Source organism: Triturus cristatus, chromosome 2_2 (genome assembly GCF_964204655.1).
Source record: "Triturus cristatus chromosome 2_2, aTriCri1.1, whole genome shotgun sequence".
Taxonomy (NCBI): Eukaryota; Metazoa; Chordata; class Amphibia; order Caudata; family Salamandridae; genus Triturus; species Triturus cristatus.
Window position 1 is genome coordinate 149897120 of NC_140582.1, and position 27288 is coordinate 149924407.

General features: G+C 43.8%; 1 protein-coding gene across 4 annotated transcripts in view; it reads left to right on the top strand.

Annotated features, from left to right (window-relative positions):
- LOC146861982 (phospholipid-transporting ATPase ABCA1-like) overlaps positions 1–27288 on the top strand; it is a 3104259-nt gene that overhangs the window by 1468928 nt on the left and 1608043 nt on the right. For all 4 annotated transcript variants that reach the window (XM_085641135.1, XM_085641137.1, XM_085641136.1 and 1 more), the window contains exon 17: positions 3648–3852. In XM_085641135.1, coding sequence (XP_085497261.1) covers positions 3648–3852 — 205 coding nt within the window. The remainder of the gene's footprint in view (positions 1–3647; positions 3853–27288) is intronic.

The window sequence follows — 27288 nt, forward strand, 5'->3', positions numbered from 1 at the left end:
AGGCGAATAATGCAGGGAGCAGAGTTGTGATGTATTGCTTCACTTACAAAGATGGAAGAGGCAGATCTAATTTAAAAAAGAAACATGCGTGCACTTATTTGATTTCCACAGACCGACTCGGCCACTTATTTGCACCTGTTCAATATATTGGGAAGTAAGAACACAGGGGGGAAATAACTATTGCACCTATAGTTTTTTCCATTTTCCTAGTTTCAGACTCAAGTTCTGTAGTTTGGAATGGGAGATACAATACGGTTTTAGTATTACTCCACTGTAAAACCAAATGCTTGCCTCTTTTCTGACCTATTGTCTGTCTGCAAATTACTCCAGGTAGTACAATGTGTGAATTTGCAATTTAAACAGGGGACAAAACAGGGCTGAGAACAAAACTCGGAATCTAAAACCAGACGCAAATACTGTGTCCGCCTCACCTTAGATTCAGCACAGTATTCAGACCGAGCCAATCTATATAAGTACTAGCACCAAAAAAACAATAACACCATCACCCATCCCAACAACACCCAAAACCACTCCCAATATGACCACCAGCACTTATGCCACAATCAATAAAAACAATGGTAGTATCACTAACACCACTAACACCAGCAACAATACCACCTCTACCATCACTACAATACCAATTCCATGGAACTACAAACAACAACACACTAGAACCAACAGCACACCTCTTATAACTGTACTACCACCACCACCAATACGACACCACCATGTCCAATGGTACTAATATTACACCACTACAATTTTACACCACCTCAAATTTCACCCCCCACTATTACCATCATCAGTACCAAAACCACCAATTCCATTACAAATATTACCAATACTACCTCAGCCACTAATGATACCACCACTTCCAAAAACACATTACATTAACACATCACACCTGTACCACCAATATTATAAATACCACACCAATTCCTCATCATTGCCATTATCAATATCACAAATACCTCCATAAGAGAAAGCATCACCTGTAAAACCAACACCACCACCACTAGGACCCTCATCACCAAACCACCACATTAAGTTTACCATCACTATAATGACATTACCACTATTACTGCCAACAATAGTATCACCAATGCAACCATACCACTGTCAATTCCACATCACACTAATACCTCCCAGCACCAATACCACACCATCAGCTATAACAAAAACACCAAATTAATGCCACCATCACCAATGCTACCTGCAACAATAACACCATCATCTCCACAAACATTATCACCACCATTACCCATACTACCAACACTGATGCCACCACTCCCATCACCGATAATAATCCCATCACCACAATTCCAATACCACCAATGCCACTTTTAATACTATACTACCACCACCACCTCTAATATCACCAATACTAATATTACCACCACTACTACTGCTAAGTATGATGTTGAAATTTGGATGGGGTGAACGCTAGGAGTGAACACAGCGCCTGTAGGTCTAGCCTTAATATGGTATCGCACGTAAATTCATTTCTGCATGCCTGTGTTTGCATGTGAAGTCTTTTTAAAGCCACATCTATTAGCTTTCTCAGTGCTTGATACATTTCAGCATAGTAGTGCTTTTAGTCCATTAGTGTAAAATCTATTGCAGTAGCGTAAGTGGGAAGATAAGAAGGCTTGCTGAACAACTTACCTCTGCCTTCTCCAGGGCAAAAGAGTTCCACTTAAAAGGTTGCTTGTTGAATTTTTTTGCACCCTGAATAAATCATACATAAGTAATTTTGTTTTGCAAATGAATGCATAATCATAATGCAACAGGTCTGAATGACACTCTGGAAGTAAGTGTCACGTCACAGACCTTCCTTTTTATGCCAATAAGCATACATATTAGACACACAAGGAAGGCCTCAGTGGCTGTCGATGCACATGGGAGCAGACAGAAGCTCTTTGGCTGTACATTGAAGCAATGCATTCATTTTCCTCCCAGGGAGCCCTTTATTTTGCCTGCCTTGCCACGTTGGTCAGTTGTGTGCCTCCTTAAAGTACTAAAGGACTCAAGAGCACTCAGAGCTGAGAATGCAGCAGTTTCATGCACACACAGGATTTCCGTATAATCTGATGTTTTCCTTGTGCTAACCCAGCTCACCATCGTTGCCCTTCAATCACCTATTCCTCATTATACCCTTTTTTACACTCATCTCTTAAGGTCATATTTATACTTGGAGTTGTGTCACTCTTGCACCACACAATGTGGTGTAAGCATGATGCAAGTCCAAATTAGATTTTTGAAACCACGCAAAACCATTTTGCATTGTCCTGAGTGGCTTTAAAAATCTGGAGTGACGCAACACAAATTGCTGCATTGCACTCCTCTGCCCTGGGCAGGCCTTGTTTGGGTGTTCCCATGCAACTCACATAGGGGCATATTTACAAGGGCTTTATCTCCGCTTTTTTGGCTTACAAAGCCAAAAAAGCGGAGATAAAACCAGCGCCCTATTTACAAGAGGGTGCTAACATGAATAATCGCATGTTAGCAAGCTTTTTCCCAACACCTCACTTTGCCTCTCCAATGAGATGCAAAGAGGGCGTTACTGGGCGCACCCAAGATGGACTACCTTGCAAATATCGCTGATGTTTACATCGCGATATTTCCAAGACAGCCCACATGATTTTAGCACACATAATAATTTAGCGAAAACAGACGTTTTCGCCAAAACCTAACGTCTGCTAAAATCCTGACTTAGCCATCCCTAACATAGGGGGTGGATTATGCTGATACGACCCTGTGGGTCGTATCAGCAAGGTTATCGCCCTTTTGCAGTGAACATCGCTGGAAAACCAGCGATGTTCCCTGCTAAAGGGCGATAACCTCGCTATCTCTGGAATTTTTATCGACCTGGAGTAACGCGTTGTTAATAACGCGCTACCAGGGCGATAAATACCAGAGATCGCCTGCGATAATATAATTATCGCTAAGCACGGCCAGCGATAATTATCGCTGGTCGATATTAATATGCCCCATAGTTTTTGACTCATTCACAGATTTATCAAAAGTGGTTGTCCCAGAAATGACCCAAAAGATACACCTTCCCAGGGGAGGCATAACAATGAGAAAATATTTGTATTTCTCCTCGTTACTTCTTCTTTCTATGTGTGCTGCAGTCTCCTTCTACTTCATAGACAATACCGTGTTCTGCATGGCTGTTCATGTGTGTGTGTATATAAATGCATAAGAAGAAAAGTCCCACTGCTGCTGCCCATGCTGCAGCAGTCTTGTCTGTGGCGGGCAGGTCTGCACTGCTTTTGAATTTGCTGTACCTGTTCTTTTTGTGTGGGGATTTTGCACTATTAATGTATATGTGGTTCTTGTTTTCTTCTGTTTTGTTGACACTTGACATTTTTCTGCTTTCTGAATGCATGCCTATATGATCCCCCACGCCATGTTAAATTAACCTCAGAGTTTCCTCAGCTTCACGTTTCTAGAGTAATGTGCTGCCGCCTCTTATTTTCGATTGGTATGGTCCTTTTAATCTTAAAATATACTTCCGAGCGAGCTTGATGACTTCCTGCACCACTTGCTGTCGATTATTTGCTCATAGGCGCATATTTACGATCTTTAGTAGTATAATTGATGCTCTGTACAGAAAGTAAACTCGTGCTGTGGTGTATTCACAGAGCCTCTTCTCCACTGTGGCCTTTGGATTTGGGTGCGAGAACTTTTCACGCTGGGAGCAGCAAGGAATTGGGCTGTCGTGGAGCAACATTCGGCTCAGTCCGGTGGACGGCGAGCGCTACAGCTTTGCAGTCTCCATGTTCATGATGATATTTGACGGAATCCTCTACTTGCTGCTGACGTGTTACATTGAAAATGTCTTCCCAGGTACAATTATTTTATTGTATACAATGTACTGTATAATGTCTGTCTATACCATTCCTATAAATATCTGCCCTCCATTTTCTTAGAACATGCGAGTTCGCTCTTCAGCACAACCTTAAGAGGAAAAGTTGTAAGCAGTCTCCTGTAATCGCTTTCAGCAGTCGATTTATGATGTCACGCTTCTAACACTGATCCTTTTGGCCAGTATTTACTGAAGAATAGGCTCACCGCTGAAAGTGAAAGCAAGATGCTATAATGGGTGCAAATTGCCTCTGTGTCCCTGCTCCCGATATGGGCTGAGTGCAAACTGCTTGACTCAATTTGTGTCCATTCACTTCCATCAGCATTAAGCAGGTAGACACAGTAGGCAAAGTCTCACATTTACAAACCTGTTACACAACAGCAGCGAGACATCCACAGTTGCATGAGAGAGAGAGAGAGAGAGCGAGAGAGACAGAAAAGCACAATATCTACTAAGATATGGCATTGTCCTGTTCTCTCCCTAGCACGGGGTGCAAAATAATGCTTTCTGGTGCCACACACACACACACACACACACATCTTTGCACCATATTGAAAGTGTGTGTGCATGATATTTAACCCCTTCCCCGCTCATGACGGAACCGTTCCGTCATGAGCCACGGTTGCCGTGTGCTCATGACGGAACGGTTCCGTCATGACACTCCTGTTGGCGGCCGCTCCGCCTGCGCGGCGCTGTTTCCCCGCCTGTGCGGGGGGACAACGCAAATGGGCGGAGTCATGACGGAACCGTTCCGTCATGAGCACAGCTCAACTGTGGCTCATGACGGAGCGGCTCCGTCATGAGCACAGGCCCACCGCGCTGCCCCCCTGCCCCCCCCAGCGCTGCAGCGGAATGTCCGCAGCAGCGAAGGGGTTAATATAGTTTTTGTCCAGAAAGCACACCCTTCCAGTACAAAATACTATGCTTAGACGAACTTTGACAATTTTCCCACTTTGGATCTGTGCTATACTTTGCAGTATACATGCAAAGTGGGAAAAGTTAGAACAAATAAAAGCATTTCTCTATTTTAATACCTGCTTCAGACAGGTGTTAGTTTTTTGTGCAAAGCTCTGTCTCTCAATGTTGGTAGATTGGGCTGTGTGACAAAAACCATGGGTGGATGCATGGGAACCCCCAGGTACCTCCCCTGGAACACCCCCAATGCAAAGTAATGCAACGCTGCACAAAGCACTGCTTTACCATACTTTCAGGTAACTTTCTAGCGCAAAATTTGTTTTAGCTGGAGAGTAAATCCAAAATAAATCTGCCCCAAATTGTAATAAGGGGTCAAAATGGTTTACAAAAACGGTCTGCTCATGTTATTCCCCATCATTTACCACGGATGTCATAATCAGGTGTAGAAACAATATAATATCTGAAATTAAAATAATTAGCTCTGGGGTGTATTTGCACTTGTAATTAACTCATGGGTCTAATACATTACACTGAATGTGTGGTGTCTTATTTGGGGACTCACTTACCTTTAGGTACAGATATAATACATTTTTTTAAATTATCTTATTTTATGGGGGGGTTTTGATAAAGCAAGAACCTAGCACCTAAGGTCATGCACGTAAACAGCATATGAGAATAGAAAGACTTGCATGCGCATTTAACGTGACAAATTAGAACAGTAAAGAAAAACTACTGCATCACAGCAAGATGAGGATTGAGGAGAAGGAATACAGTCTAGGGCAACAGGAATATTGTCTTTTTTTTAAAATTTTGATTGAGCAGAAGGGCAATTAATAGAATATACAATCATCAATAATTGGGATTGAAGAAAATCAGTTTTTTTTAGACGAGACATGCAAATTCTAGTAAGATCCTTGGTCAAAAAAACATTATCAGGAAACAACAGAAGAAAACAGAGTTCCTACTGCCATAATTTCTAAAATGCTAACAGTGATCAATACAAAAATACAGCAGGGTTGATCAATAGCATATATTATTATTGTTGATGGCCTGTATCCCCCAATGCAGGTCATATTCAATAAATGCATAAACATTCTATCTAATCGATGAACCCTGCTACATTAAAATACAATTGAGTAATTCCTAAAATATATAACAATAAAGTGCCACATTCTAACAATCCTACCGTCCTAATTTTCAAAAATGCTGGCAGTGCTCAATACTAAAATATTGCAGGGTTGGACAACGTTCTTTGTTGTTTGTTTACCTTACCCCCCCAATATCGCTTGTATTCATTTATTGAGTAAACATTCTACCTTGGCAAGAAGCCCTGCAGCATTAAAGTGCAATCGTGACCCTCCTTAAGTATGTAACAATAAAGTGCAGAGTGCTAAAAAAACAGTCAAGGACTCCCAGCTATCGGAGAATTTCCAAACATTAGTAAACTTTTTTGTTACCCCGACGAAAGCCTCTTCGAACCTCCTTGTCCTTAGCATTTTGTTCACCTATTTTAGGTAGGATGGCACCTCCTCGGACTCCAATTTTGAAGGATTAGGGAGCGAGCTACTAGGGAACAGATCGCCGTGTATCTCTCTTCGGCTTTGGTCAGGTCAGACCTTTTTTTGGAGATGCCAAAGAGAGCTTCCTCGGCCTCGGGGTCGAGCGTCTTATTTATGGCCTGGCTTATTGCAGAGAAGATCTTACACCAAAATATTTCAAGTTTCGGACATGTAAAAAATATATGGAGCCAATCGCCCCCGCCTTGAGTCTGACAACAAAAGCATTCATTTTCCACTCCCGGGAAGCGTTTATTAAGAGTTTTTGGGGTGAGATAGACCAACCACCGAGATAAAAAGGCCATCCTTTTAAAATTGGCTGCTCTAAGGGCCTTACTTCCTAGGTGAGCTATCTCCTCCCACTCCTGCCCCGAGAAGGAACAATTTGTTTCACAGGTTATTTTGGCCAGAACTCCTTCAACCAGGGGGGACTTTTCACCCTTTCTTGGTAAGGTATACCAATTGCCCACCCCCTTTAATTTGGCTTTATATTTGGCTTTATATAATGCATTGCCCTGAACTGATGGAATGCCGCACAACAGATTATATTTATTTATAATGTTTACAATCTGGAGATACTCCAAAAACCCCAGTTTTAGTCGATTCCCAGATCTGTCTAAGACCTCTTGCCAGGAGATAAGTTTCCGTGAAGTAAGGAAAAGACCCAATTCCCTTAGACCACAGTCCTTTCATATTTTGAGCCTGGAGGAATGGATTTGGAGCCTGAAGATTTTATACTCCTCTAATTTCAAATAATACCATCCCGCAAACCCAGCTTGTTTTAAAAAGGACTGTAGTCTATCGGAGAAATCCCGGACGGTTATATCGGGTCTTTTTTGGTAACTTAGCTGTTTTAAAAAAAATAGGAACTTGCGATCTAGACTCCTGAATCATTCTGTCATAAAAAAACATCTACCTGACCATTAGGTTCCAATAAACGTGCTGACAAATCCAAAATTGCGGCTATATAATAAGTATGTATATTTGGTAGGGCTAAGCCCCCCGAGCGGTTCCCAGCTGAAGTATAGGAAGCTTAACCCTAGAAGCTTTCCTATTCCAAACAAAGTCCCATGATCGGTACATTTATCAAACGAAAAACCAATAGAGGAAGAATTGACATTTTAATAAGTGCTACACGTCCAATCAGAGTTAATGGTAGAAGGGTCCACCTGTCGAGCAAAGTTTTAATTTTATTGCGCATTGCTACATAATTCAAATTAATTAGTTGTCATAATTGTTCAAGTTGATTGGAAACGTAAATACCCAAACATCTAATAGGTTCTGCCCTCAGGGCTTGGGATTTTAAAACTGGGGGCAAAAAATTACAATCCACATTCAATGCTAAAACTTCGGTTTTGTTTCGGTTTATTTTATACCCACCAATCAATTCAAATTGCCTGAATTTGTGTAGAGCTTGCTCAAGATTTTGCTTGTCAGGTCGCAGATATAAGATTATATATTCTGCGAATAGTTTTAATTTCGCCATTCCTTCTATTGGGGGTTTGATTTCGGGGTTTCCACGAATTCTTATAGCTAGAGGCTCAATAAAAAAGGTGAACAGGATGGGGACATAGGGCAGCTTTGTCTGGTGCCCCAATTTATATTTATTGCCCCTACGGTATTGGCATTTACTACCACCCGGGCTTGAGCACCTTGATAAATTTTATTCAACATATTAATTATCTGGGCAGGAATACCACATTTTTGCATACCAAAAAAAAGTGCCTCCCAATTTACAAGGTCGAACGCCTTTTCGGCATCGGCCATCGTAACTAAAATTGGAATTTTGTTTTTTGTAGAAAAGTCAAGGGCCTGGATAAGAAACCCAGTATTGGAGGACATTGACCTCCCCGCCACAAACCCGGACTGATCAGGGTGTATTAACGCCTGGGCAATCGGGGTAAAGCGGTGCGCCTTATTTTCAATAATATCTTAAAATTGGCGTTAAGGAGGCTAATTGGCCTATAGGAATTAACATCCTTCTGGTTCTTCCCTTTTTTGACAAAACTAATGATGATAGATTGCTTAAAGCTAGGAGGAACAGTACCACCAAGTCTAACTGCGTTAAATAGCTTCACCAGAAAGGGAGTCAGTTCTTTGGAAAAGATTTTATACAATTTAATTGGGAGGCCATCTGCTCCACAGGCCTTCGCTCCTCCCGTAGATTTCACCGTATCCGAGATTTCTGCGACCAAAATATCGCGCTCAAGTTGTTCAGCTAATGGGCCAGGCAGAGCTGGAAGATTAACTTAATCAAAATATTTATGAATTTGGCCCAGCCCTACCTCATATTTTGTGGAATACAGCTGTGAATAGTGTTCCATAAAAACTGAAGCTATAACATATTTATCTTTTATAATATCTTGGGTCTTTGGAACAATGATTTCTGATATCAAGGCTTTCTCCTGTTTGGTTTTTGTTTGCCCTACAAGCATCTTTCCCACCATTTGACTCTCCTCGTAAACTTGTTGTTGGAAGGTTCTGGAGCTATTGATTTCTTCAATGAAAAAAAAAATATTTTAATGCAAACTTAGCCCTAGCTAACTGAGTCACAGTGTCTCCACACCTCCAGGGCTGAGTATCTCTGAAGCTCATTGCATTATCTACTGCCTGTTGGAGTTGGTTAATCTTATCCCGCCTTTCTCTCAACTGGGCGGCTAAGTGTGCGATCAACTGCCCCCGAATGGCTGCCTTAAACCCACCCCAGACTGAAAAAAAGTCTGCTGTACCCTCATTCGTTATAAAAAACTCTAAAATCCACTTTTTGGTTTTGGCTACCCATTGAGGGTCTTGCAGGAGGAGACAATCCATCTGCCACCTGGATTGAGTCCCCCCGCCCCCTTCAGATTCAAATTCCATTGTCACAATGGAGTGATCCGAGAATGGGTTGGCCCCTATTCCGATACCTATAAGCCTCAAGGATCGTGTTATTAAGAAAAAATCGATCCGAGAGGCCGTCTGAAATTGGTTGGAGTAGAAGGTAAATTTGGCAGCAGTAGGGTAAAATTGGCGCCAGGTGTCTACCAGCAAATGCTCCTGCCTTAAGGCTTCCAGCACTTTCTTTGTTTGGGGTTTAAGTTCTTTTTTATTTTTATTTGAGGTGTCTTTTTTAAGATCTTGAAGATAGTGGAAGTCTCCGCCCAAGATTATTTTTCCCGGGACCCCCCCTAAGTAACTCACTGATCTTCAATAGGGCCGTGGTGTCGTCCACTATCGGGCCATAAAAATGTATAAAATTTAACATCATCCCATTTAATTTGGCCTCGACTCATAACCACCGCCCCAAGGGGTCTCTCCAGCCCGGCCGAGGCAAAGAAAGCATGCGAAAAATTCTAGGAAGATATAATTTAGGGAGATTAGTTTTTAGATGAGTTTCCTGGAAGAATACTACCTGGGGCGAAAAAGACACTAACCACCTAATTAGAGCTCCATATTTTGCTTTGTGTAGTATCCTGTTAACATTGATTGTGATGATGCGGCACGTACTAGTGATTTTTGCCATGTTTCAATTTTGATTTAGAAAAAGTCATCAACAGGAAAAGAAGACACAAAAAGAGATACTTAAGCCCTCTCATTCTCTTAAAAACCTTTACACTAATGCCCCTGCTCCTACTCATTTTACTGCTATACTCTTTTGAATCCCCTCCCCAACCCCCCCAACCCAACCCTCTAGAGAGGTGAACCACCACACTAACCACCTCTCACCCCCCCTGCTACTTTAGAGGGTGCCATGGATCTGCACACTGAGTGCCCCCCCCCAGCAAAGAAATACTATACACAGCCAAACTACAATAGAGGAGAAAAACAACAGGGAAAGCAACAATAAGTCAGTAAGTCCATTGGTTGATTAGGGAACCAAAATTTCCTTAAGAAGGTCCTGTGCCTCTTCTAAGTTAGAAAACATGTGGAATTTCCCCGTAACAAGAACACACAGTTTTGACTGTTGGGCTATTGATGCCTGCGCGCCTTGGGCTTTAAACAAAAAAAGCAGCTTAACAAACTCTTTGCGTCTACGGGCCGCAGCTGCGGATATATCAGGGAAACTTCTGCAGTTGGAAGTTTCATTAACCAGGAATTGCCTTTGTTGTATGACTTTAACCAGAATCTTTTCCTTAATGCAATAATCTGCAAAATTCACTAAGATGGTACGAGGGCCGCTCGAGCTTGGTAGAGGATGGAATGGAACTCTGTGGGCCCTGGTAATTGTAAGATCCCCGCTGAACTCGGGGAGGACTTATTCCTTGATGAAAGATTCCACCCATTGCGGTGCCTGGGTGCCTTCACTTCACTCAGGAACTCCCACTATGCGCAAGTTTGAACGGCGTGAGTGATTTTCCATCTCATCGAGATTGTTCTTTAACATAATCCTGTCTTTAGGAACTTCACGTACTTTCGTAAGCAATCCGCTCATCTGGTCCTCCAGCTGAGAGATCCTTGACTCTGCTTCCAGGATTTTGACTGGAAGACAGGCCACTGCATCTGTTCTGCTTGTTGTGCCTCCCCATATTCAATCAACACCTGCAGAGGAGTGCAAAGCGGTATCGCAACAGCACCACTTGGACCAAAACTTCTCCCCCTCCTTTGGTTAGTTGTTACTTGGGGACGGAGCTTAGACACTGCTTTCTCCTCAAATTCGACTATCAACTAAAGCACTTTTCAAACAAGTCTCTTATAAATCCTTATTCGAACTAGTTGCGTAGCTTTTCAGGCAGGTGGCTCTGACCCCTCGCCTCCTCACCTCCTCACCTCCCAACCTCCTCACCTCTCTTTTCTTCCGACCGCCGTCTTCTTCTCCTGTCTCCCCGGTCAAGGATCCAGACCAGGTTTTACCTGGCTCCTATTGCAGTAAACTTTGGATTACCACTGGTGAAATGTTACAGCATTAGCCTCCTCCTCACAGACCACAGCCGCCCAATAAAAGAGCTCTGGATCCACATCCAAAGCAGTTCGAAGTCTGGCAAGCCCGTCACAGCCCGTCACCGCTGATTTACCGTTAATCACGGTTTTTACGAGTCGGCGTGGGCCAGGAGTCTTTTTCCCGGCACTTTCCCCAAACTTGCCTGGCCGGGAGATTTCAATGTCCAGGTCCTTTCTCCCCCTTCTGCCATGGAAAAAACAATTATGCAGCTATATGCTTAGCCACGCTGCGAACGCCAAATCTGCCAGGTTGCGCTGCCATTGCCGTTGAGGGAGGTGTGGTCACCTACGGCTACTCGGAGGCGTGGTTCTCCGTCATAGCCGCCACAAAACAGGAATATTGTAAAGAAGAGGTGAGATTCGAGGTACTTCCTGAATTGCACTGCAAAGGTCTGAGGTGCAAAGGGAGGTTATTCTAGCATCTTCGTTGAAAACCATCAAAAACCTGTTGCTATGTAAGTTCTTCATGGGTCTTTTGGATTTCCATGATGGCCAGGGAAGTGATGCACCTCAAGTGGTTTCCCCATCAGCAAACACATTGAGTTTAAAATCAAAATGGAGTGCAATATTTGTCTCTCAACAAACTTTGAAGTGGACTCTGGCAGGCAGCACAAGATTATTCAATTTTATCAAGATAGTGGAAATGTTTTTGGATGTTCTGAGGCTAGTGATTATGTGGGGGCATGTACATTTTTAATTAGGAGACTAGTGAGTGGTGCAAGGCTTCTGCTAATTTGTGAGAAGTTGGGATCCATCAATGTGGACCAGAAATTGAGAAGGGAAAGCATCAGCTTGATTTTATACAGTGAAGTCGCTAAATTGTTTCTTGCAGCGAAACTCAGTCTTTGTTGCGTGGGGTTTCAGGTACACTGCAGATATTCACCTTTAAATGATGTCCAGGCCAGAGCTGTGGGTCAGAACTTTGATGATTGAGACAAATGTAAGATATTGTTGCCTTTCACAAGCATATGGGTGAATAGCAACCAACCGTCAACCACATTCTTGCTATTAGTCAGTAAGGGATGATGGTACCCATTCTTTTGTTGCACATAATCAGCATGAGGATCATAGACAACAAAATATGATGAGTGTACTGTGTTTTCTAGGCCATGAAGTCACAAGGTCCTCAACTAACAAATCTGAGGGTAAGAAGTAACGGGTCTCTGAGATAAAGTTTGCCAAATTAAGTAGACCTCATGTAAGCCTCTTTGACCATCTGGGTGGATAAGCAGTCAAGGCTTCTATCAAAGTAGTTGTGGAGTAAAAACATGTATAGAATGTTGGACTTGGCCCTTCTGGCAAGTTCACCCCTAGACCTTTTTGCATTATCATAGCATTTTTCCTGTGTTGTACTAGTGGTTTTAGGCCTCTAGGCGCTTTCACACTGTGTCCCAGTGGAAAGCGCGAGCGCTCTGTGTATGGTTTAGTGAGTCTGACCTGCCCTCCCATCGGAATGCATGGGGGAATGTATGTGTCCCTGGTAGTCCTGATGCGTGGGGAGTGCAGGTGCGAGTTTGGTATGTGCGGACTCGTGTGATGAAATGCTGTGCGATGATGTGTGCGGCGTTACTGTAGCTAGTGTAGAAGTACCACTTCTAGACGCTGGCATAAATGTGCAGTGACTGTCTGGCGTGCGATTGGCTGGTGAGCCTGGCTCCAGGAGTCAGGATGGGTCTGCCCCAGTGGTGGGTGGAGAGAGATGCATGTTGATGAGTGGGAGGAGTACACCTGGGACCTCAATAGGGCTGGGCTTACCCCACACAATGCTGGCTCCGCCCCCTGTGTTGCGACTGATGACCCTGGCCTGTTCTCAGAATAGGGAGAGGGGCTGAGCAAAACAAAGTGCTCAAGAACCAGTTGTATCTGGTTCGCCCCTTCCCTACACCTTGAGACAAAGGATTTGGTGTATAAAAGAGGGGCTGTGACCCCATGAAAATGTTCTTGCTCTGACTCGAATCTACCAGGGGCGTGCTGCTGCTGGGGCCCAGGGGAAGGCTTGCCTCCCTGGGCCCTGCCCAGCCCCTGGATGCCAGATGGACTTCCTGGACCTTTTCATTTGCTGGGAGCTTGGTGCTCAATTTCTTTTCTCCAGGACTTCCTATTGCTCCTAGTACCTGGGAAGCGCGATCTTTCCTCCCCAGAAGGAGGAACATGTGGGCCTTGGCAGCGCTGGGCTGCATCTCCTTGGAGGGAATCCCCAGCATAGGGATTCCCCCGCATCGTGTCCTTTTGCGGGTGCCCACCCCGCATGGCCGCCTGTTGTATCTTAATCGCGGGAGCCCACCCCGCTTATTGACCGTCTACCGCGGGTGCCCACCCCGCTTTGATGCCATGGTTACTTTTGATTTAATAGAGGGAGCCCACCCCGTGTTTCACCGCCGCGGCCCGAGCCGCATTCAAAAATTGCTGCTGAGTCTGCGGCCCGCCTGGTTGTGGGCGGGGCCGTGGGACGGAAACGGAAGTACGGCCATTTTCCGGCCGGCAGAGGTCCCGGAGCCTCGCAGGCTCCCCCTGCAAAGTCCTGGTCCCGAGATGGGGGACCGGGTGAAGCGTGATGCAATGTGGCTGCCTGCTTCACGGAGGGTGGGAGCACACCCCGCCTCCGCGAGCCGATGGGGTAAAGTCCCGGGTCCCGGGTCCCGGGTGAAGACGTCGCCGGTCCGAGTCCTGCCTCCGCCCCCCCCCAGCCGGTGAGTGGCCCTAGTAAATCCGGGTGGGGAGAGGCAGGGTCAGAGCGGCCCCGCATGGCAGCGGGCCGCTCCAACTGGACCTCATTGTTATTTTAAGAGCCCCGTGGCTCCCACATGGGGCGCAGTTGTCTCGAGCCACAGATGGCTCCAACGGTTGGGGTAGTGTTTATTTTAGAGCGCTAGTGCGCTCCAGCTTCGGGGGCATTTTCTTGTTGTTTGAGCCCAGCGAGGCTCCAAGGGGCCAGTCCTTTGTTTAGAGCCCAGAGGGGCTCAGGGGACAGTCAGTTGGCCAGAGCCTGCAAGGCTCCAGCGTTGGCCCCCTCATTGTTCTACAGCTGCCCAGCACTTCGTGGGCAGCTGCTCTGTTTAGGCTCCTGACACTGGGACACAGGGCGTCCTAGCCCCAACAAGGCCCGTTGGCCTATGGACAGTCACAGGTGGTGACTTATGTGAGTTTGGCGCAATTGTGTTTTCCTGCACCTCTGAATGTGTCTTTATGCGTCATGTGCCTTGTTTTTATACCGCTGAATGTATGTTATGCATCCGGTGCTTTCCTTCCCTACACCTCTGAATGTGTTGTGATGCATCATGTGTAATGTGCTTATACCCCTACAGGTATTGTAATACTTAGGTGGTTGTTTTTCTCCTAGTACAGGTGGTGCCAGTGAGGTCCTGGTTCCCTGTGCAATATTCTCCTAAGGTGGTTAGGGTTGCGTGGGTGGTACTTAACATTTACCAGTAGTTACTGGTTGTGTGATACAGGTAGTTACATTCTATTTTCTAAGTGATATTCTAAGTGCTAGTTCTAAAAGTGCTGATTCCTGACAGTGGTCCATGTGGCCCTGTCCCGTGTAAATAGTCCCTTGTAAAATTCTGCCCGTGCCAGTTGGCACAGTGTAAATTGTGTGAATATTATCTAATGTGTTTTGGTATAATATAAAGGCTATTTTTATATATAACCTTGTGTGGAGTTTCTTTTGTGGTGGGCCTTGGGTGTTGTTGCTGGGTGCGCGCGCAAACGCTTTACACATTGCCTCTGGGATAAGCCTGACTGCTCGTGCCAAGCTACCAAGGGGGTGAGCAGGGGTTATCTTTGGCGTGTAACTCCCCAGCCCTGACTAGAGTGGTGGTTTCTGCCTGGCTTTGGCGCAAGCCCTAGCCAACCAGAAATCCCATTTCTAACATAGGACAACACAAAGACCAATGTTTCAGTAGAGTAATAAAGTCCAACAAGAAAATTGTTCTTCCACCTCAGCTCCTTCTTGGAAAGATTCAGGGGTCATCCGTCAAACAGGGGCTGGGAAAAATGGGGGATTACAAAACTGCTTTTTCCCTATGTTAAATTAGACAATGGTACAGAATTACAGCTGAACAGAATTACACCAAATTTGGAAGAAAGATGGATATTTTCTCTGAAAGAGTGCTTTTTGTGGTTTGGCATAATTCTGTTAATCTGTTTTCTAGACCTTAAGGTTCAAAATATATAGATATCTGTTGCCTAGGTACTCCTGCAGGACTCCAATGAGAAAAAATGTAAACAATCAATTCTGATTGATCGAGCCCATGGGAGACCTTTGATGCTAAGCAATGTGATTGGTGGCCACAACATGAAGCAAAATGTTGCAGCTTCCATTTGAGGACTTGGAGACTCAAAAAAGTGAAAAATAATAACATTAGGGCGTAGGGTAGGCATCTCATGACCCCCTAGCCCTCCTAGCCCTTCTGTGAGGGAACACATTTTAAAAAAAAAACATTTTTGTCACGGTCTCATGGAAGTTTCACAAGAGCTTGCAGGGCCCCCATTTGGCCCACATTTGTGGGAGCATAAAAAATTAGGGGTTTGGGCTGAAGTTCATGCACAGTGGGGGGTCAGGGGTTAGCTGCACTCATGGGGTTGGCTGCCGGGTTAACTGTAAACAAGTGTTATTAATTGGCAAGCCCCTACTATGCACAGTCAGTTCTTAGTGTGGGTCAAAATATTGATTTCCATTTGCTATATTCAGTTTGTTATGTAAGGCAGACAGTGCATAGAGATCGCTCCCACAAAGGACATAAGCCCTATTAGGTGGGCAAGCCCCTACTACACAGTCAGATTCACAGGGAAAAAAACAAAGATTAAATTGAGGTTTTAGTTAAGTGGCAATGACAGTTAGGAATGCATTTTTCATCTAAAAAATCAATCCCTGAAGTTATTCAGTTATAGTGTACCAAACTAGCTATAACTTGCACCCCCACCATGCACTGCTTGTGACCTCACATATATCTGTCATGGCATGTTCAATGACATCATGACATCATTGGTGACATTAGTGATGACATCCGTGTTGACATCTCAAATTTCACCATTGATTACATCACTGATGATATTTCTACAGATTACATTATCCTATGAGTGTGACAGTTTGTTATATACTTCTGATGTTGAAAGGTATTCAGTGGACTACATCTAGAGGAAATTCTCTATAGCTTCTGTGCTTCTAATGAGTGTAAGCTTTTTAATACTCATTAGAAGTACATATCCTGTGTACTTGCTACTGCATAGGATAAGAATGCCACCTCTCCACACCTCTTCAGAGTTTTCATGCACCTGGAAGGGCTACACGTGAAGAAGAACAACCTTTTGGAAGAATGAAGACTCCAATCTTCTGCTGGAAGAAGAGGTTCATGGCCATAAGGACTCTTGCTGGCAACCAGGCACTGGAACTGGTAGCTAAGGGTCAAATGGATGGCCTCCTGTTGTCCTGCTCCAGGAACAAATAATCCAGAAAGATTGGTGACTCTTAGAGGGCCCGACTGATCACTAAGAACTTGACCCCGAAGAAGTCCTGACTGAAGGAAGATCTGATGCATATAAGTCTGTCCTGAGGACCTTTGTGCTGCAGGACTGACCTGACATAACTCTACCAACAATTGGAGAAAAGTGTGGCAAAGTAGTTTTTTCCCCTCAGGGGAATCATTTTCAGATTCTGAAGCTTTCCAGGCAGGTCACACTGAAAGCAGACAAGAATACAGGTTCACTCTGAGCCCTGTCCATATACAACTTCCAGCCTTGCCCTGCTGGAGGATTCTAACCGAATAAGTGGCTACATCTAAAGGTAAAACTTTAGAGCAGGCGAAGAGGCAAACTCATGCCAGCAATTTTGGGACCTCAGTGGCTAAAAAATCCAGCTTTGACCTGCTCTGATCCTTTTACTTCAAAATCCACTACTTCATCATGAGTTCAGCAACATTGGGTCTCACTCGAACGAAGTATTTTGACTTACCTTTCAGAGACTAAGCACCTTATTTAGAGTTTGGCAGACATGGTACTCTGTCAAAATATGAAGGACTAATCTGATGCCAAACTGAAAACTGTTGGTGTGTCTGCTCTGCTATGTGTCAGGCAGTCGTTATGTTTCCACTGGTATAGCCTCCATTGGGTGCAACAGTATAGTGGACTGTCGGTAAATAGATGTTAGATCATCCACCATATTTAGGGAGGACAATCCATTTTTTGATTATCAGAAACAACCGCCCAGTTTGGGAGTTTGGTTTTGAAAAACAAAAAACATTGCTGAGCGCTGAATGAAACAAGGCAGCCTGTCAGCGAAGCTACAGATCCTTTCATGCTTGCTCTCCTGCTGACCTCATCCTTCTCTGATGAGCGGCATGAATAGTGTATAAGATGCTTGCGAACATCTAATGTCATCAAAGCTGAATGTTCATCAGCACACCTTTGATTTTGTGATGAGGAGTACTTTGTGGTTCAAGGCTCTGTGTCAATTTTCTGGTCTCCCATACGGTCAATAAAGCAGGGTAGTCCAGAAGAGGTGCTGCAGAGTCTTTGGACTATGTTCTACCCAGAGGAAAATGGGTATCCTACAGTTTCACACTCTTAATAAAAAAACATTGCAAGACTCATGCTGGTCCAAGTCTAAATCATGTTCTAGGAGCTGTAGGAAAGCTCTTTCGTATATCTCCAAAGCTAGGCAGTTTAAAAGATGCTTGGTGTCAATGAGAGTCAAGAACATCTCACAGTTACAAAGGATCGGCCAAGCTGGCTGCTGAAGGCCAGTGCATATGTTCACCACTCCTAACCTTTTAAATACTGTGGACCCCCACTTAATTATTACTGGAATCCAGGGATCCTACTGAATAATTATTAAAATTCTGGAGCCCCCCTACTGAGTCATTACTGGAAGCCGCATACCCCCACCTAAGCAATTTCAATGATTTGCACCACAAACCAATACACTAATTAAATATTTAATTTAACATTCAAAAATATATAAAATTAACATTAAAATGTCATGAGAACGTTGCAGCTTTTCTAAATCCAATAAAGACAACCCATCATCGATAATCTATTCTGTTCAATGCACTTTCCCTGCCCCATATATTAATATGAGTATCAACTTAATTTTTAGCTTCCGACTTCTAATTCCTACACATTTACAGAACATTTTCAAATTTTCAATTTTCAATTTGGCTTCTTACTTTATTGAACTTTTACTAATCTGTTAATATCTCATTTTCTAAACAATTTTGGACCCCGAGAGTAGGTTTTGGGGCTCCTGAAGGGTCTCCGGACCATAGATTATAAACCACTGGTGTTGACCCTTCAAGCAACAGCAAAAAGGTACAAGAAGTAGGGGTTGATTTATGTGGGTAGCACTTATGGTCCACCATGAGAACACATTGTTCAGGTAAATTATTGTGGTCTGCAGCTGTATCTCTCACAACAATACTTGCAAACCTTTTACAGCAAATCAATCAAACTAATGATTGAGATGGGTGAATCGATCAACATCTACATCTAATGTTCGAAAACATTACTCTTAATAAAACAAATAAACTTTTCATATTGTTAGTTTACAGAAATCCTAGAGAGTGTAACAATAAAAAAGCTCACTGTGAAATGATCAATGTTTATAAATTGGCAAAATGTTAACAGTTAACAATAAGTTCCATTAAGAAACTTGCAAAACAGTTGAACATTTCTCAGAGTGTCTGAAAGATGCAAAACGTTCTGATGGGCACCTCGCAATGGGAGTTCAAAAGAGCACACGCAGAAATACTAGAGGGCAACAGATTAATTGTCAAAATTTATCGAATGCTCCTAGCGAATATTACTTAAATATTTACAAGTCTTAAGATTGCACACTAGAGTCTCATGTAAAACTTGACATATGCTACTTAGTGAAGAATAAGGCTACTCGGCGTTGGAATATGGCTGAAATGAATTTGCTCTAAGGACGGTGATGAAACAAGTCATCATAGAGATCAGTGTTATTCACAGTAGGGCCCGGGGGTCGCATGCAGCCCTCCTGACCTTTACATACTGCCCCCTGATAAACAGCAGCACTGAGATACTGTTCACTCGACTCAGCACTAACATTAATTCGATGTTAAATATGCAAGCAAGCCTTTATTTAAAGGTTAATTGAAGTTAAAGAAAGGAAGTAACTTGGGGGACCCGCGGTAAAAATCACTAATCACGCTTAGCGCGATTGAAGTTATCGCCGTCTAGCGCTGGATATTAACGCTGAGATAGCGCGTTATCATCAACGGCTATCTCCAAAGCGATAAAATATCCAGCGATAGCGGCGAAATACTGCAACATCGCTGGTAATCATGTCAGCGATAGGGTAGTCCTTGTTGATAAGCCATGGGGGGTTTCAGCATGACAATCTACCCCCATAGGGCAATATGGGTAAGTCAGAAATTAACCTGTTGTTAGAAACCAGCGTTAATTGGGTCTTTGCGCAACTTTTATAGTCGCAACGCGGGAAAGGGGCATGCTTGTTGATAGGGCGAAGCTGCCATATCGATGTTCTGACATGTAGTGAATGTCAGGAACGCCTACCTAGCATCTCATTAGCGATGAGATGCAAGGCATTAGTGAAATGTGCGATGAAACACGCTAAAGCAGGTTAGCGTGCCCTTCCTAATACCGCGTTAGGATTATCACCGCTTTACGGCCGAAAACGGCCGCTAAAGCGGCAATAATCGTCTTGATGATATGCCCCTTGTTTGTCCTGCACCAAGTAACTTTAGGAAAACCTTCCTTTTCAAAGCCATCTTGCAGCAAAAGTGTTATGTTAAAGTTTCTTCAAAAGTTCAAAAAGTGTATTTCATTAACATGCAAAAACATTTCACCATAGTATAGATTATATCAGTGCATTGAAATGTATTTTGTAGTGCTAGTTTTCAAATATGAATTTAGGAACATACATTATTCCTCTACACTGGCAACAATGCCAATAGTGAACTAAGAGGTAAGTCAGTTGTTATGTGCACTGTTAGAGTCGCCTCCTAATACACATGAACAACATTATAGTTTCTTGACTCAAACATAGGAGAAGGTTTTGTGCAGGACACATCCTGAAGTCATGTATTTCAAGGTCCTCTTTTTTTTTTTTTAAAGAATTTTCAATCTATAACAAATATTAACATATATCCCTTATAGACATACTTTGGAATAAAACATGTAAATCATACAGAAACAAATCAGAGGGTAGTGGCAATCAGTTAACAGTATACCACAACAGAAAAAGGCATGTAACAGAAGAAGGTACAGAAGACGGACACTATGAGGAAAAAAAAGAAACAGAATCCGACGGAGATACAGTACAGCTACCAGAATTATTTTGTCACTTTGTGCGCTCGATCGTAGGACCCCATATCTTATGCCTGATTTTTGTCTTTTAGTTGTTCTAAGATAGTTGAGACTTAGGGGCTCAATATGACGGCGGGTGGACATTAGTCCGCCTACCATCATAACGGTGCTAGGACCGCCTGCCAGACGTGCGGCGGTCCCACCAGTCCAATTAGGATGCCCCCACCAGTATGGTGGGCGCATCCTGACCTTTTAACATTGCGGACGGTGCTGCTGGCTGCAGGACTGTTCGCAATGCCAAAATGCCACAATGTGCACGATGCACGATGTGCATTTCCATGCACAACATGGCAAGCACCATGCGGTGCATGGCACCTTGTGCATGGGAATGTACCATGGGTATCCCCCAGTGCACCTACACCCTCCCCCCACACTGAGGGGGCCTGCAACAGACCCCTAAACCCACTCCCCATGAGCCTAAGGCATCTCCCAGGACACATCATAATATGGCGGACGGTGCCTGCTAGGCACCGCCATCATATTAGTGGCCATTTTCCGTCTGCCAGGCAATCGGTGTGATTGCCAACAGTGGAAAACGGAGTATGGACTTTGAGTCCGCCGCGATACCCACCACCATCCTGATTTGGCGGTGAGTAAAATGCTCAATGATGGCGGAAGGACCGCCACCACCGGCCCAGCGAGGGCGGTCCTACCGCCATCATAATGAGCCCCTAAATTCCAGATTATAGATATTATAAATTTTAGCCCTCCACATCTCAAAGGAAGGAGCCTCCTTCTGTAACCAAACTGATGCGATACATAGCGTAGCCATAGCTGTGGCCATGAATATTAAATAGCGGAATGCATGCCCTGGTTGTCCCCGCATCAGAGTGTCCCCAACACCAAATAACATTACTTCTGTTGTTAGATGGATGCCTACCCCTGTAATGTCAGACAGAAATCCCTTGATATGTCTCCTCAAGAGTGCACGCATAAAAAATATGCACAATATCCGCGTTCTACATCCCACACCAAAAATATTTCCCATTGTTCGAACCACCCCATTTCAACATCCTTGCAGGTGTATGATACAAGCTAAATATCAACTTATAATGCTGGGCTTTCAATTTCTCTGATACCAGGATTTTCTCAGCCATGTCTATTGCGTGTTCCATATATTCCCCTTCCCACCCTAGCCATTTGCCATTTTGGGCATACAGATCGTCCCACTGTGTATCCAACAGGGTATTGTATAATACACCTATCTTAGCTGCCCATTATACAACTTCAACCAGAGGGCTAGCTTTCATCCCGTTCTGCTTCTGGTTTTTATATAGAAAATCTCGGACTTGCAATTATTTAAAGAAATCAGTTTTGTGCACTTGAAATCTATCCGACAAATCTGAGAAAGAGGAGAGTCCTTCCTCATCAAACAGATCCCCTATTTGAGTTATGCCCTTGACCCTCCATCTTTCCATTCTCACGTGCCAAAAGACAGAGGGCAGCATTGTTGTAGAATTCATAGGGGTATGGAAGCATATCCCCTTAATCTGTAATATGCTCCGTACTGTCTTGCAGACCTTGTATGCTGCCACCACAACCTTAAAACTAGTTTTTTTTTAAATAACTTGGCTCCAAGATCCTGAATAAACAATTCTTGGCTGCTGAGCCTAGCAGCAACTGATATATTGATGACCTTTCCGCATCACTGCCCACTTCCTTCCCTGTTAACAAGATCCGCATATTCTTGAGGATACAAGCATAGTAATAAAATGTGAAGTTAGGGACTGCCCAGCCTCCACACTTGCGAGGTAGCATCATATATTTAAAGGCTCTACGGGGTTTGCCTTGCCCCCATAAGAACCTATCACATACAGGTTGTAATTTTTGCAGCTGTGGTCGTGTCAATTCAAGTGGTACTGCTCTAAAATAATACATAACTTTGGGTAAGACATTAATTTTAAGGACATTACACCTCCCCACCAGTGAGAGATTCAGACACTCCAGCTGGTCTAATTCATGATTGTGCCCAGTCAGGATACCTCCCTAATTAACCTCCACTAGTACCAGTAAACACATCCTGATTTTAAAACCCAAGTACGTAGCTTCCTCTGTTAGTCGGGCATCTCCTGGACAGGCGGCCTTTGTGCAAATAATTTGTGTTTTAGTTGGATTAAGCTTATACCCTGATACCACCTCAAACACATGGGCAAGTCGTTCTATATCCGAAATGGCTGCTGCTGGATCTGAGGTCACCAGCGCAATATCGTCCACGTAAGCTAGTACCTGGGCCTGATACTGCCCACAAACTGTAGAGCTGATCTTCTTGCTTTCTTCCAACATTGTCAGAAAGGGATTAATGTACAGGGCAAAGAGCAGCGGGGAACATGGGCAACCCTGCCTTGTCCCCCTCGTTATACAAACTAGATTCGATTCTTTGCCCATTATACAAATCCTAGCAGTCGAGGACTTATACCTAACTTGAATAGCCTTAATAAGGCCTGGGCCGAACCCCATCCAATGCAGAACTGCCCATAAGAAACTCCAGGAAACACGGTCAAATGCCTTTTTGGCATCGAGAAGTATCAGACCCTACTTATTATGTTGTACACTAGCTAGATTTATCAAAGTCACTACCCTATTTACGTGGTTGACCGTGCCCCTGCCTGGAATGAAATCATGTTGATGAATAGAAACCCAAGGGTGTAATTACTCGCACCAGTCGTGTTGCTAAGATTTTAGCATACATTTTTGCCATCGCAGTTTAAGAGACATATCAGTCTATAGGACCCTGGCTCAGCCGGGGGCTTGTCTTTTTTTAAAAACACTACTATGTTAGCCTCGTCTCAAGATAGTGGAACCTTCTCACGCTGTGCATCTTGAAATGGAGCAAGCATATCCCCCTTAAGCTCCTGAAACAGAGCGCCATAGAACTCGAGCAGAAGTTTATCCGGCCCGCTGCCTTATCTCTGGCTAGCGAACCTATTGCCTCCTCAATCTCCTCCATAGAAATTGGGATATCCAGTATTGTCTGCACTTCCTGCCTTAGGCCTACCACATCTAAATATTGTAAAAAGGCTTTAATAGCTTGATCATCATATTTGCTCTATGTATATAACTCTTTATAAAAAGCATGAAATACATCCAGAATCCCCTCTGTTGTTTCATTGTATTTCCCCCAGAGTCCGTCATAGTGCCTATTCTTTGTGATGCTTCCTTAACTCGTCGCCTTTGTGCCAAACAACGCCCAGTAGCTTCCCCATATTCATAGATCTCCTCTTTATATAGCTTGTATTTGCTAGCAATTTCCTTGCTCCACACAAAATGAATCCTGGCTTTACAACAAGCTATCCCATTTTGCAATGCTTCAACAGCCACAACTGTAGTCATTCCGTGGATGAGCTTTTCTTCCACTATTCTGAGGTCATTCAGGAGTCCCTGTATAGTAATTTGGAGTTGTTTCTGTCTAAACAGTCCATAGCTGAAAGTTTCACCTCTAAATTCAGCCTTTAGGGCATCCCATACCTTAGCCCTAGAGGTTGAACCTCTATTGATGTTCAAAAATTGTACCACCCAGACTTACATGTGGTTAAGAAAGGAGGTGTCCAGTAAGAGCTTCCTGTCAAAAGAGAAGGATCTTACCGGAGTATTTTTGCCAATAGCAGGGATGTCCAACAACAGTGGACCATGGTCCGCTGTAATCCTAGGCCATACCTGCATCCTTGCCCCCGATATGAGTGCCGTCGATGTAAAGACATAATCAAGCTGAACTAACTTATGGTGAGGGTATAAATAAAAAGTGTATCCTGGGTCCGGATAATTCCGGGTGGGCCACACGTCTACCAATCCATGGTTAGCAACTAACTGCTGCGGTGCTTTGAACACATTAGGTTTGCGGCCCCCATAATTATTATAGTTTAACTCCAGCTTCTGACAACCTAGGTGGATGTTAAAGTCCCCACATAGTATCAGAGGGTACACCATGATGCCAGCTCAACATTCAACCCTTCCAATATTGCTGCCTCATCAAAATTCGATACATAGACTATATATTACAACCTTAGTGGTCCCCACCAAGCATTCCGCAATGACCCACCTGCCAAAATTAAGTATTGCATTTGTCATTTGTGGAACATCAATATAACTAATAATGTAGCATTACGTTTTTTTTAAACAAATCAAACAGCCAATTTTGGTAGGATAATGAAAATAATACTTTTCAATGCCTCAGTTAAGTAAATTGCCTCTCTGCAGAAATATAGACACTCGTCTATCTGTTTTGTTGTCTCTCACATCATTGCCGTTTGTGTGCTGCAACTCAGTCCTGCAGGCACAAAGAGCTGTAGCCTTAACCACAAGCTATTTCTGGCCACCCCCTAACACTCAGCTGTGAGTTTGTGTAAAACAACCAAAATGAAGGGTTAAGTGAATAGGGAAAAGCTGAACCAAAAAAGTTCTCATACGTCCAGTTGTTTGATTGCATGATGATTGTTTTGCAGTCAGACCATTTTCTGGCAAAATAACTAACTCATCTGCAAAGTTAGGGTTTCTCTAATAATGGGTATGTAACAAACGGCAATTGGCATTGGCCACAGTCGCAAGAGAAGTGGCTCTTCATTGGTTTCCCTAAGTCTATGAAAAAGTTGGACATATAACATGGTGCTGGCTTGCAAAGACATGGGCAGTTACAGGATAGGTTTTCTGTATAATATGCTAAGCTGTAGACCCACAATTTGAGCATCTTTCTGTTGTTAATAACCACTTTAACAAAAGAAAAGTCTACTGTGCTTGCTAGCATCCCTACTGGGACAAGGCCTTTACCTAACCATGCTGTAAAGATTATTTCATATCATTTAAGGTCAAAAATGGTTCCTCTATGTAGTGGTAACAAACAAAGTAGTTAATGGAGAGGAAATTAGAGGTAGGCAAGATGGCACTGCAATAAGTACTTGTTAGACCTGAAAGCCTTAGGGTGGTCTTACACAAACATAGTGCCTGACTCCACCATTTTTTCTGATCTCATTTGTGCTGGCCTTAGGACTCTATGGAATTTCAATGTAAAATCCTCTTTAATGGTAAAGTCAGATTTTAAAATCACACTTCTGAAAATGCCACTTTTAGAAAGTTAGCAGTTTCTTGTCTTAACCATTTGGTGCCTGCTGCTTGTATCCTGGGCCACATGACTAGCTGTAGTTGGTGGTTGATGTTTGTGTATTGCTTCCAGACAGGGAGACACAGGGCAGTAGATTTGGCAGGATGAGACATATATAACTTGATGAGGGGGAGGCGCTGTCACCTACCACACTTGCACATCACAAAGGCTCCTCCTTGTCATACACACAAAGGAATTGGCACTAGTCTTTTGTGATCCAGACAAGCCAGACCAGAGCAGGGAGGCAGGAAATTCCAAACACCTCTGGAGTGGAAACCTGCAGAATCTTCCCCTATTTCAAAGCTGGTACAAGGTAGAAATATTGGCCACTCAGACCCAACTCTTCAGGACTACTGTGCTACTCTGCAAGAAGGACTGCTAGTCTGCTACTCTTCTCCCTCGCTGCCCTGCTGCCTGAGTGAGATGAACTAAACCTGCATCTTGCTCACAGGACCACCCGTGTGACTCCAAAGGCTAGTTGACAGGCCTCTTGATTAGAGCCTCAGGGACAGAAAAGGCTCCAACCAACTTAAACCCAACACCTGGCCTCTACCAGATGTTAGTCTTGATCCTCAAGTGGTGCCACCCGAATCCTGGACACTTAGTAGTGGGCCTGAAGGTGCTATGCCAGCCCACCCGTGGTCCTGTAAGCAGAACTGATGCAGTGTGATGCATTACTTCATAGCCCAATCAGAACCCCTGCAGCATGACCCATCTGCGATGCTGGAAATTGCATTGCAGCCCACAGTCTCCTCTGAACTGCTATTGTGAGACACATCCTCGATGCAGGCCTTGGCAATGCAAGCCCCTTTTTGACACCATCCTCAATGACCACATAGGACCTCGCATCGGAGCCCCGCTCCTTTTTCAAAACCACCTTTGCAAGTCCCTAATCATCAGCATCCTCGATGACGATGCAGGACTCCTCATTGCAGCTTCGTAGCTCCCTCGGAATTGCCCTGTACAAAGCATCCTCAACACGGGGTCTCATAGTGCTCTGCGAACCAGGATTTAAGGCACTTTGTTCAGTGGGCCTAACCAGGTCCCTCTATCTGGCCCAAACTCCATCTCAGTTGCCCTGAACTTGTGACTTTGTCTTTGTCCAGCTCGACCAGATAGCCGCTGTTGGCTCTTGGCATTTTTATCCACTTTTTTTTACCTAAATCTTGAAAATTGCATATCTCTGGTTTTACAGTTTGGATTTTTGTTATGTTGGTAATTTATCACATTTACTAAATTGGTGTGGGACTTGCTTGTGTTGTGTTTTCACTGTATCACTGTTTGAAGTGCTACTTGAATACTTTACACTTTCTCTCTAAGTTAAACCTCACTGCTTTTGTTCCAAACTACCAGAGTGTCAAGCACAGGTTTCTTTTGGGTTTGATGGTGTTTCACTCCATTGTGGTTGCTGCCCGAGTAGGGTTTCACCCTCACTAAACCAGTAAACCAACAAAATGTATTATTCTGTATTCACATCATAAAATGACTATTATTTGCAAAATGCAGCTCAAAACTAGGATTTTGCACCAATCTTAAATTAGCAGAAACCAAGTTACTTAGGCCTACCTATTGAACTCGCCACATCCAGT